Source organism: Sardina pilchardus, chromosome 24 (genome assembly GCF_963854185.1).
Source record: "Sardina pilchardus chromosome 24, fSarPil1.1, whole genome shotgun sequence".
Lineage (NCBI taxonomy): Eukaryota > Metazoa > Chordata > Actinopteri > Clupeiformes > Clupeidae > Sardina > Sardina pilchardus.
The window spans coordinates 8,332,317-8,344,850 of NC_085017.1; the positions used below are offsets into that span (position 1 = coordinate 8,332,317).

A 12,534-nucleotide genomic window follows, 5' to 3' on the forward strand; every position below is an offset into this window, starting at 1 on the left:
TTTATTATATACGAGTTATTTAACTTCACTTGTTTTCCTTATTATAGCCTATTGGTGATATTTTTCTGTGGCTGTGGAAATAACAGATAAGGCTAATAACTAGGATAGAATTGCATTTATTTGTTCTTCTCTGGTTGTTACAATAAGCCTAAAATAAATATAAATAATAATGAGTATCAAATAATAACAAAACACAATTATGTCTAAAACAAGCCTCCACACTGGCACCGTCTCCCTATCTTAAACAAATTATTAAGAAAGTATTTTGTCTCTCTTACTAAAATCAGACAGGGGAACAAAATATGTTCCCACATAACTCTACTGTAACTAAGTCAAATTATTTATATAGCACATTTCAGAAACAGAATAAAATAACAAACATGACATGACCCAACAATTAAGATAAATTAGATGTTATACTGAAACATAAAACGATGGAAATGAAATACACATCACAACAAGTGAGTAAAGGAGAATTAGAAAATATAAAAATATAAATGATCAATAATAATAATAATAATAATAATAAATAATGAAAAGTAATAAGAAGAGACCTAGAGGCCTTTGTTAAAGTGGTGTGCCTCCTTTAAGTGTGTAGAGCGAGTGAGAGACAATGTGAGAGATACTACTGCAGAGCCCGCCTATTGATTGCTGCCAAAGCAAAGATGGTGAAGAAGGCTTATGCATTGTTTGACCTAATTGTACATCGAATAAAGCGATGATTTCTCGCACAATATGTATTGCATCTGCCTGTTGCTCATGACCTTCAGTTGAAGTGAATTGGGAGCTGACTTTGGTCTTGCACAGGGCTGTACGCTTAGCTTTTTCACTAGGAGCACAGGTGCTCCTAAATGAAATAAATTAGGAGCACAGAACATTTTTTAGGAGCACTATGAAATTTCATTGAAAACCTTATTGCCTTAAGCAGGATACAGATCATTCACAGCAGTGGCAATCCTAGTCTCTGCTCAAACACACAGAAAATGGCTTGTCTGGTTTCTATATCATATTTTGAATTCAGAATTTGTATACATTTTGTTAACAATTCATAGCATTATAGGATCTGCATAATTACTTCAAAAACTTCATTTGAAAACTTCATACACTTTTTGTTACATTCATACACATTTGATTACACTTGTCTTTAATGATATTACAGGGGTGGTGTGTAGGTCTAATTGAGTGCCTGTCACTTTAAGAAGTACCAACAACGGTAAAGACAAATATTTCCGGTGTAATAGAAAAGATGAGTGTCCAGCAATGTTAACTTCTATGATTTAGGTAGCCTACTGTGGCATGGCATTGTGAGTTGTCCTTTCACTTTTTCCTTGGTCAGGCTGGGTGCTTAACTTACTCTGCCATGACTTGTCTTGGAGTTTGGTAGCCTATCTGTTATATTCAATGAGTGACAACCAGTGCTCAAAATAAAACGTTATTCTCCTGATAATGTTAGTTGGAATGGATTTAATGTGAACGTAGCCATAAAAAGACGCAGAGTGGCTATAGCCTATACAGCGCACATTTGCGATGAAAATGTTCCACCTTAAAAGCAGATGTAGCCTAGCCTAGAAATCTAGACGCACCCTAGCAGCCAAAAATATTTTTGCCTAGCAGGATGGTCTAGGGTCGCACCGTTGAGGCCAAGCCTGCGCTAGGCTTGAGTTCAGCCTAGCCAATCAGAACGCTCTATCTGTGTACGGAGTCATTGAGCCCGCCTTAGCTCACCTTCGGCTTCCGATAAGACGTCAGGGGGCTGGACAATGAGTCCTCGTTCGACGAGTTGGGTTTGAGACCGTATCGCACAACCATAGAGAAAAACAAAAGATGGATGAGGCTAACGAAGCGCGCTCGTTTGAATCGGCGATGGATGAGGCTAACGAAGCGCGCTCGTTTGAATCGGCTTTGGAAGAGTTAAAGGGATATTCCGCCATTTTTGGAAATACGCTCATTTTCCACCTCCCCTCGAGCAAAACAATCGATATTTACCTTGTTCCCGTTCATCCAGCCATTCTGTGAGTCTGGCGATACAACTTTTAGCTTCAGCCTAGCATAGATCACTGAATCGGATTAGACCATTAGCTTCTCGCCTGCTAGCTTCATGTTTAAAAGTGACTAAGATTTCTGATAATTTTCCCATTTAAAACGTGTCTCCTCTCAAGTTAGAAAGTGCAATAAGACCAACTGAAAATGAAACCTGGCGTTTTTCTAGGCTGATTTGACATGGAACTACACTCTCATCTGGCGCAATAATCAAGGCAACTTGCAAACGTACCATAGGCGCAGTGATATCGTACGCAGCATTTGAAAATAGTCCCCATAGACATCAAGCAGTAGTAGTGCCAGTAGCTGCAAGTTGCCTTGATTATTACGCAAGATGAGAATGTAGTTCCATGTCAAATCAGTCTAGAAAAACGGCAGGGTTCATTTTCAGTTGGTCTTATTGCACTTTCTAACTTGAGAGGACACACGTTTTAAATGGGAAAATTACCAGAAATATTAGTCACTTTTAAACATGAAGCTAGCAGGCGAGAAGCTAATGGTCTAATCCGATTTAATGATCTATGCTAGGCTGAAGCTAAAAGTTGTATCGCCAGACTCACAGAATGGCTGGATGAACGGGAACAAGGTAAATATCGATTGTTTTGCTCGAGGGAAGGTGGAAAATGAGCGTATTTCCACAAATGGCGGAATATCCCTTTAAGACTTGGGCTTTTCTTTGAAGTTTGAGCAGAAAGCAGCACTCAAGTCATTCGTTTTTAGAAGGGTGTATTTGCCATTTTGCCGACCGGCTACGATTGGTCACAAATGCTGGCCTATTACGTGCAGAGGCAGTTTGAAAGACAACTGTGCATCCCACCCACAGGCTTCAACTCTGTGAATGGTCCGACCCCAGACTATACACAGGCATGCAAACTGGTCAGGGGTGAAAAAGGTGAGACTCTTCTCCGACCCCCAGACACCCCCCCCCCCGCGAAAAAAAATAATCTTCCAAAGTGTGAGGGACCCGCTTTCTTTTCTGATGATTTCATAGGCCTAATGGACACAGGGACACTTCACCGATTAGCATTAAGCTTTGTATCTTTAGAAAACTAGTCATGCTTTTGAATGGTCATGCATTATTCCCTCATTTTGCCTTGAGATGGGAGAAATACTGATTTCAATGTTGGACTTCCTGCTTTCAATAATGTAAAAATCATCATTTTACATCATTGAAAGCAGGAAGTCCTATTCATGGGTTTCACTGAAATCCGTATTTCTCCCATCTCAAGGCAAAATGAGGGAATGATGCACGACCATTCAAAAACATGACTGGTTTTCTAAAGATACAAAGCTGCTAATCGGTGAAGTGTCCCTTTAAACTATAAGTCTGAATATTTGTTGGACCAAACCAGGTAATCAATAAACTTGCTTGAGACACACTATTTCAAACTAGGCCTAATATTATTATATAAAATAGGGTAGATAGGCTTTATTTTTTCAAATTGTTTTTAAATGTTTTAATATGCAGCCTAGGCTACTTGTGGTTTATATTGTGCTAGTGTGTTTAACCAACCAATAAAGTTATGTGAACTGTCTTCATATTACATGTTAAACTGTAGGCTACCTGTAGGCACAGACTAGGCTACTGATCAGGGTCCTGTAACTCGACAATCAAATGTAAATTTACGTTACGCATGGCTTACGAACTCGTAATGATCCGGGTGTAACTGAAACTTGTCGCAAGTCACACACACTCAAACGGTTACGTGCGTTACGTGTGGTCGAAGCAGTCGCAACTTTTTTTGGCTAAGTTACTATAGCGAATCATTTGAGTTGCAGATCTTTTGCGTAGGCTTTCCGTAATGCGCAGTGTGCTTCGAGTAACAGGGTCCACGTTTCTTAAAGACAGCATTAGTATGTCAATCAACTACGTCTCCGGACAAAACAAACCAGACCAGTTTATGAGCATTTAATTGAACTGTCACATTAGCCTTTGATATAGGCCTACTGATAAAGTCTGCCTATATGCTTCACCTTTTGCCGATCTAGATGGTTCAAACTGCACGTATTCTTCATCAAAATAACTCGTTATGTCTACATTTTTGTCTAATTTCGCTGACTTTCATAACATTAGAAGAAAACAACCTATGCCCGTTGCTTCACTCAGTGTCTTTCTCTAATAGAAGTTGAAAGTTTCAACTAGCCCACCTGTGAAATCCCTCGGCATCTCTCCTCCATCTGTCCAGAATCACTATTCCACCTTAGACGCATCTATCTGCGCTCACAACAGGGCGTGCGCGTTCTTGTTCGTTGCGTCTTTGCCAACAATTAGCTTCCACTAATGTTTATTAAACACATAAGGGCTACATTCACGCATCCCTTGCTGATCAGACAAGTTTTAAATGCGGCTCTGGAAACACCTCAAGATGCGTTAGCGTCTGCGCATGATTTTTAAACTCAGTTGTAAATTCAATTCACCTTGACCCCCCCCCCCCCCCCCCACCCCTAAATATTTTCTCATCGGATCTGCACGAATCATGTAAGTCACCTATTTTGGATTCAAAACGGCGAATTTCGCCGAAAGGTGAGGAGTTTGCATGCCTGATACATTTCTGTGTAGTTTGGCTTGCCAGGCTAGATGTAGCCTACACCGAAACGTGGTTAGATACATCATTTAGACAACAGAATCAGTAGGATACCATTTTTGTTTCATAGAAGTCTACCAGGCCTATGTCAAATGCAGGCTCGGGTGAAGCTGGGAGGAATTAACCACGGTTTCCACACCGTGTTAAGCCTATCAACCGTGATATTGATAATAATAATATTTGAAATGAACACGGTAATTGTTATAGTCAACAGTTTTATCATGGTTTACCGTTTCACCGGTAATACATAGTCACCAACTGATAACGAACAGATTGAAAGAAGAATGGATTTGGAGTGACATTTCTTGCGTGTGTGTGAGAGTGCGAAGTTGATGCTGAACGCGTGAGTGTCTAGCCAGGTGCGTAAGAGTTGTCAACTCTGAAATTTGTATACAGATGCGCGAAAATTGTACTATACTTTGATCCACTTGGTGTAGGAGCAAAATGCGAATGAAAGGGTTATTATTTGAAACTCGCACCAATATATTTTTACTCGTTTTTGCGACGAGCTGCTCGCAGCGTACAGCCCTGGTCTTGCAGCATATAATGATCCGACTAACGCTATGATGGAACAAAACCCCCACTAAGTTTGTTTTGCAATCTACTTATGCCCAACTAGCCCAAAGTGCAGAGCTACACAAACACGCCACGCACAACATCTACCCTCAATGTGACACATGCATAGTTTAGGTAAGCTATAGTTTAAACAGAGATCGATTTGTGAGAAGATATAAAGTGCATACATTCAACACAGACACATGAGTCTAGCCCAGGGGTCGGCAACCTGCGGCTCTGGAGCCGCATGCGGCTCTTTAGCGCCCCCCTGGTGGTGGCTCAAATGTATGAAAATGAATGGGGGGATATATTTTTTAAAATGTGGTTTTAATATGGTTTCTGGAGGTAGGAGGACAAACATTCTTAACGTTTTCCAATGCTGTAAAAATGTGCATAATAAATATAAGATTTCAACATTTCTGTCAATGAAGATTTGCGTCATAGCCTGCGACACGCGTTTCAGCGTGGCGCCATGCCAGGCAGGTGGCTGTTGTAAACAAACCGGTGGGTGTGTCATGGGCCATGGATCCCAAAGGGAAAAAGAGAAAGGTAGCTGATGAGAACAGGGGATTCAAGGCAGAATGGACCGAATCATTTGCTTTCATCGCCAATGCGGAAGGATTGCCAGCATGTTTGATTTGTAACGAGAAGTTGTCGAACAATAAAAAGAGTAATTTGGAAAGACATTTTCAGGGAAGGCATGCTAAATTTGCAGCCGACTACCCAGTTGGGACTGAAAGAAAAAGTGTGATTGCAGCACTTCTGGAGAAATTAGAGGAGAGCAAAGGTAGATTTAAAAAGTGGATTGCATCTCCAAACTCCACTACTGCTGCAAGTTTTGTTGCAACCCGAGAAATAATAAAGCGTGGAAAACCATTCACGGATGGTGATTACATGAAGGATTCATTCATTAAAATATCAGAGCACCTGTTTTCAGACTTCAAAAACAAAACCGAGATAATCCAGAAAATAAAAGACATGCCTCTCTCCGCAAAGACGGTGAAAGAAAGGGCCATTAAAATAGCAGGCGACATCACCAATCAGCAAATCAAGGACATCGATTCAGCTCCAGCGTATTCAATTGCATGTGATGAGTCGTGTGATGTGATTGATGTTGAACAGACAGCGCTGTTATGCAGGTATGTGAACTCTGATGGGCCGCAAGAAGAAATGGTCGAATTAATACCACTGAAAGGCCAAACACGGGGGGAGGACATATGTGAGGCTGTGCTGAAGTGTTTAAATGAAAAAGGAATAAACACCAACCACTTGATTTCAGTGGCTACAGATGGGGCACCCAGTATGAGAGGGTCTCAAAAGGGGTTTGTGACTTTACTACAGAAAGCCTTGGATCGAAATCTGCTTGCATTTCACTGCATCTTGCACCAAGAAGCACTCTGTGCACAAGCATTCCCACCGGAGTGTATGGAGGTGATGAACCTTGTCATCCAGATCGTGAACAAGATCATTGCAAAAGCATTAAACCACTGTCAGTTCCGTGAATTGCTAGATGAAATTGACAGCGAATATTCTGACCTCCTGCTGCACAACAAAGTCCGCTGGCTGTCCAGGGGTGAGGTTTTGCGTCGCTTTGTTGCTTGCATAGAACACGTCAAAACATTCCTGAAAAGCAAAAACCTGAACTACCCACAACTGGAAGACACCGAGTGGCTGGAAAAACTGCACTTTATGGTGGATATGACAAGTCACCTAAACATGCTCAATAAAAGTCTCCAGGGGAAGGGAAACACTGCATTGCAAATGCTGGAAGCTGTTTTGTCATTTGAGCGCAAACTAACTGTATTCGCCAGAGATGTGCAGCGAGGCACGCTATCTCACTTTCCGTCCCTGAGAGTGTTTAAAGACAGAAATCTCGATCATACACTCAACGGAGATTATTTACAAAGTGTGATCGTTGATATGCAAGCTGCGTTTGGGAGCAGATTTAGCGAGTTCCGAAAGGAAAAAATGGCACTATCTTTCCCTGTCACACCCATGGAGATTGACCCGTCCTTGTTGAAGACATTTCCAGGAGTAAATCCAGATGAACTTGAATTGGAAATAGCCGATATAGCTGACAAAGATTTGTGGGTGTCAAAATTCAAAAGTCTGACAGTCGCGCTTGAAGACGTCACTCGTCAGAAAGCCCTTGCTGCCCAAAGCCACAAATGGAGTGAGATTGAGAGCCTCCCAACACCTGAGAAACTTGTGTTTGAAACATGGAATGCTCTTCCTGACAGTTATGGGTGCATGAAGAAATATGCATTTGGAGTATTATCCATCTTTGGATCAACATACACGTGTGAGCAGATATTCTCAAACATGAACTACATCAATTCCAAATACCGCACCCGCCTCACAGATGAGAGCTTGCAGTCCTGTGTTAAGATTAAAGTTTCATCTTACGTGCCCGATGTTGAGAAACTATCCAGTGAAGTCCGAAAACAGAAGTCACATTAAATGGGTGAGAACACAATCCTCATAGGCACATATTTAGCAACAAAGTTTTTATGAAGAGATTTCTGATTTTTGTCAGTATTTGGAATGACACTTAGGGATATTATTGTGTTTTATTGCTCGGTCCGAGGATTGCTGCGCTTGTATTGTGCGTGTCTGTCTGTTGCTGAGATAAGGGGAAAAGAGAAGAGGATGCTGCTGCGTTGTACCCTTGCACAGACTTAGGCTACTTGGAACTTGCAGAAAACTAAACGGTCTTATTCTAATTTTATGCTTTACATTTTCAAAAAGCTAAGCAACCTGCCTTTTAATTGCAGGCTGTTTTATTATTCGTTTGCAAGCCTATTCATTTGTGTCTGTTGCCGCCATAAGGGGGGAAAGAGAAAAGGATTGTTCTGCATTGTAGGCTATTCATTTGCACTGACTTAACTTGGCTTAGGCTACTTTCGTTTTATATAGCCTACTTTTTCAAAAGGCTGCTGCTTTATTTTTTATAATTGCAGACGTTTTATTGCACTTTGTTGCCCAGATAAGGGGCAAAAGATCGAGGATTGTATTGTTATTGAGGTTTGAAGAGGACTGTATTTTATTTCATTGGGAAGGTCTGAAATTGCAGGAGGCCTATATGCACTTTCCGTTTTTGTTTTTTCCTTTTTTTTGGAATCCTTAAAATAAAAATGACACCAACAATCTGATTTCTTTACTGTATTTCTATAATTACATCAATGCAACAAAACGTAATACATTAATATTGTTATGGAAGTTAAACTCTAAGCACCAAATATCGTAGTAGGCCTACAGCGGAGTAGTCACATGGTGTGTCATTCTCTCCAGGATGCGCTGCAGGAAAAATATTTAATCATGAATGCTCATTAGCCTATTTGTAGCCTACTTAGTCATTTAGATAGGCTAATGTAGGTAATATACACTTACAGCCTGTGTTGCCTTCATATAAGGCTTATACAAGGCTTTTAATTTTTTGCGGCTCCGGACAGATTTGTTTTTTGTTATTTTGGTCCAATATGGCTCTTTGAACATTTTGGGTTGCCGACCCCTGGTCTAGCCAGTTGTATGTGTTTGAAGAGCAAGGCTGAAAGTGTTGCGAAACAGCGTAACAAAGTGGTATCAGTGAATTTTTACAAGTACGAGTATATGGGCCCAGTATGGGCACGATCCTGCATCCATTGCTATCGCTTTTGTAAACATCCTCTATCCAGCCACTGTTGTAACTGTTGTAAACAGACTATAGATCAAGCAATGACAGTACAGAGAAATATACTATAGTCAACTGACTAGTTTTCTGTCTGGCATCTGTTACACACCAACTACACAAACGCTCATCCAATCAATGACACTGTAATACCACGTCATTCCTGTTCTTAGCTTAGAACAGCTTATTTGAGATAAAGACACCTCTGTTTGCTCAACTCAACTCAAGTCTTTTCTATCTAATAAATCACCAAAATGCCTGTTTAACATTCATTAGGCTTAGGTGTGATATAAATAATAATAAATACTTATAATAATAAAGACTAATGTAGAGAAAGTCATGGGTCTTATCACTATTAAAAATGTCCCTATAATAATAATAATAATAATAATAATAAAAACCATCACAGTTTAAAGGGTTTCCCGCTTTTGTAGTCATTATAACTTAGGCTACATTTTTATGCAGATACACTCCCCTACAAAATCACCCCAGTCACTTGGATTGATAGAAAATGGAGTTACCTGGTTACCTAGAATTAAAGTTACCTGGTGACCTGATTTTTTTTTCCTTTTCAAATCCCAACATACATTGCAGAAAACATGTCACAATTTCATTTTTTTACAATATCATGCTGTGGATTTCCTTACAACTGGCAAATTCTCAATCAAGTTGGCTGTAAGAACCAATCAGTTTATATCAGTTCATGATATTCTTTAGGGAGGTGGTAGTAACAAAACTCTGGCAACAATGGTGAAGACTAAGAATGTTTTTTTTTTCTTTTTGTGGTCATCTAATTCAGCCAGAAAGAAGGCTTGACTAACATAAAGGTACCATCCCAAAACATCAATGACTTCCATCCATACATCATGCAGCCTCCACCTCCTTTCTATCCTATTTGCTTCTCCAGCAAAGACAACATGCTTTGTTTAATGCTTCCCTTCTGACCAGAAATTGTAACAGGTTTATGTCAAGCATTTTCCTGATAGCCAAGAGAAAAATATAACCTGGTTTATTCTGTGCAGCTCCAAAGAGACCACCTGTAGTGTTTGTGGTGCCAAAGGCTGACGATCCAAAACCACCTGTTGCTGCTCCAAAACTTGTGGCTGTAAAACCATTCAACAACACCATTTCAGCAAAGGGTTTGTCTATACTGTAGATGTGTCCTGAGTACCACACTTAACCAATATTAGATTCACTTTCAGACAGAAAAGTAAATAAATCAGTGGCATGATACTCAAGAGACAAGACACTAATACACAAAATTGATTGGCCTAAATAAACTGCCCATGTGCACTCTCATACACTCACAAATGGGCTCCCCCCTCCTCCTTCAGCTGGTACATAGAGATTAGACACATCGATAGAGGTGTCTTATCTCACAAACAGAATGTGCAAATGCAATAGGGTAATTCCATGTGAAATGAACCAATTTTGGAAAACCTTTCCACTTGACCCCCTCACTTTTTCTTTATTCACTGATATTGGCTCTCATTTATCAATCAAATGCAGATCTGAGTGCAAGAATAATCTTAGGCCAAGGGAAAACTTTAAACATATGTGAATCGCTCAAATTGTAGTGTAAAAATGAACGGGTTGAAACATGTTGCCATGATTTTAATTGCCTAAAATATGTTGGCATGATTTTAATTGATAGCCAAATTTAATAAAGGCTTTTTATAAATATCCTCGAGTTGCCTCAGACTCACTACAAAATTAAGAATGAACGGGTGTTGGTAAATGTGATGGCTGAAAACAAGTGTTATTCCAATATCATCCCTATATATTATAATTTAGAGGCTATGGAGGTGTATAACGGATAATACATAAATGTTCTGACCTGGAGATAGCCATGGTGACATTGTCCAGTTCAACCAGTTACTTTTGTCAGACAGAAAAGTGTCATCAGAGAAGTCAGGAAAGTATGGAAATTTTAAATGTACAGACTTTATTTCGCAGACAGAATGCAAAACAGTCATGTGATGCAACCAAATGCATCAACTACAAAACCATACAACACAATGTCATTTTTGCCTGAAAATGAAACACAAATATGTCCATGGGACAATAGAGACAGGTTGGAGGACAGCATCTTTTCTGCACAAAAAAAGTCTAATTATTTTGCGCTTTCAACAAAAGTAATTCTGTCCACATGACGGGTATCCTCAGTCATATTCAGATATCAGAGACATTTTCCATTTGCTTTGTTCAGTTAATGTAATGTATTTGTGGCTAGTACAATGCAGAGAAATAAACAATGCATTGCATTTCTATGTGTGTTGTACAAGTCTAGAGTTTTATACAAAGTACCTACCATAATGCTATGCTTTAGTCTGAGATCATTACTTTTAAGTGCCCCCCTCCACCCCCCCATACTTCAGATCAATACTATGCACCATAGCAAGAAGCACCATAGCGATAGCATACACTGTTGAAAGACGAGAGTCCCAGGAACCAATACATGTTAAGCACTATGTATCTTATCAAAATGCTATACAATGCCCCCCTCCACCCCCTGTGAATCTGTGCCTCTGCACCCTTCAGTCTGGATGACACAAAGATGCAATATCCCGACCTGTCATAAATGTTTGTGAGAACCTATGGTAATGGAATATCCATGTTGTTTTATTCATAATACGTTTTGTAGATGTACAGTGAGGAGCACATGTATTTGATACCCTGCTAAAACAGGAATATAAAATCATCATTTGACAATTGATCTTAATGCCTTAACTCAAAAAATTAGTACAAATCAAACCGCCAAGGACACCAATTTTCTTTGTGATTGAAGAATGTATCGTAAATAGATAAATGTTTTCCTTAAATGCTAGGGGAAGGAAGTATTTGACCCCCTATGTAACCCTATGGGAATTTAACACATAGGGTTAACATAGGGGCAGGCAGATTTTTATTTTTAAAGGCCAGCTATTTCATGGATCTAGGATATTATGCATCCCGATAAATTTCCCTTGGCCTTTGAAATTAAAATAGCCCCACATCATCACATACCCTTCACCATAGCTAGAGATTGGCATGGTGCTTTTTCCAGTAGGCCTATTAGCCTGTTTGATTTGCATTGAGCTCAATGAGCATCAAACAGGCTAATAGGCCTACTGGAAAAAGCACCATGCCAATCTCTAGCTATGGTGAAAGGTATGTAATGATGTGGGGCTATCTTAATTCCAACGGCCAAGGGAACTTTATCAGGATGCATAATATCCTGAATCCATAAAATAGCTGGCCTTAAAAAATAAAAATCTGCCCGCCCCTATGTTAACCCTATGTGTTGAATTCCCATAGGGTTACATTGGGGGTCAAATACTTACTTCCCCCTAGCATTTAGGAAGAACATTTATTTATTTACGAAACATTCTTCCATCACAAAGAAAATTGGCGTACTTAGCGGTTTTATTTTTACTCAATTTTTGAATTAAGACATTAAGATCAATTGTCAAATGACGATTTTATATTCCTCTTTTTAGGCAACTTTAGCATGGTATCAAATACATTTTCTCCTCACTGTATAATCCAGCTCATACAAAATTAGAAACAAACGATTAGCAATCATCTTTTCTGGTGATTCTCGTGTGATAGAAATCGCTAGGTTCATCACAGGGCAACATAACGCACATTGCCGTCTTGGTGAGACTATTCCGATTCTATAGAGCCCACCTCTGTGTCTGAGCAACC

The 12,534-nt window shown here is 39.7% G+C and overlaps 1 protein-coding gene across 2 annotated transcripts in view; it reads right to left on the minus strand.

Annotated features, from left to right (window-relative positions):
- Window positions 1-12,534, minus strand: part of nup98 (nucleoporin 98 and 96 precursor) — a 57,286-nt gene that overhangs the window by 37,979 nt on the left and 6,773 nt on the right. The window contains exon 3 of one of the 2 annotated variants that reach the window (XM_062528856.1): window positions 9,852-9,950. The exons of the other annotated variant lie outside the window; for it this stretch is intronic. Coding sequence (XP_062384840.1) covers window positions 9,852-9,950 — 99 coding nt within the window. The remainder of the gene's footprint in view (window positions 1-9,851; window positions 9,951-12,534) is intronic. 2 annotated transcript variants of the gene reach the window in all.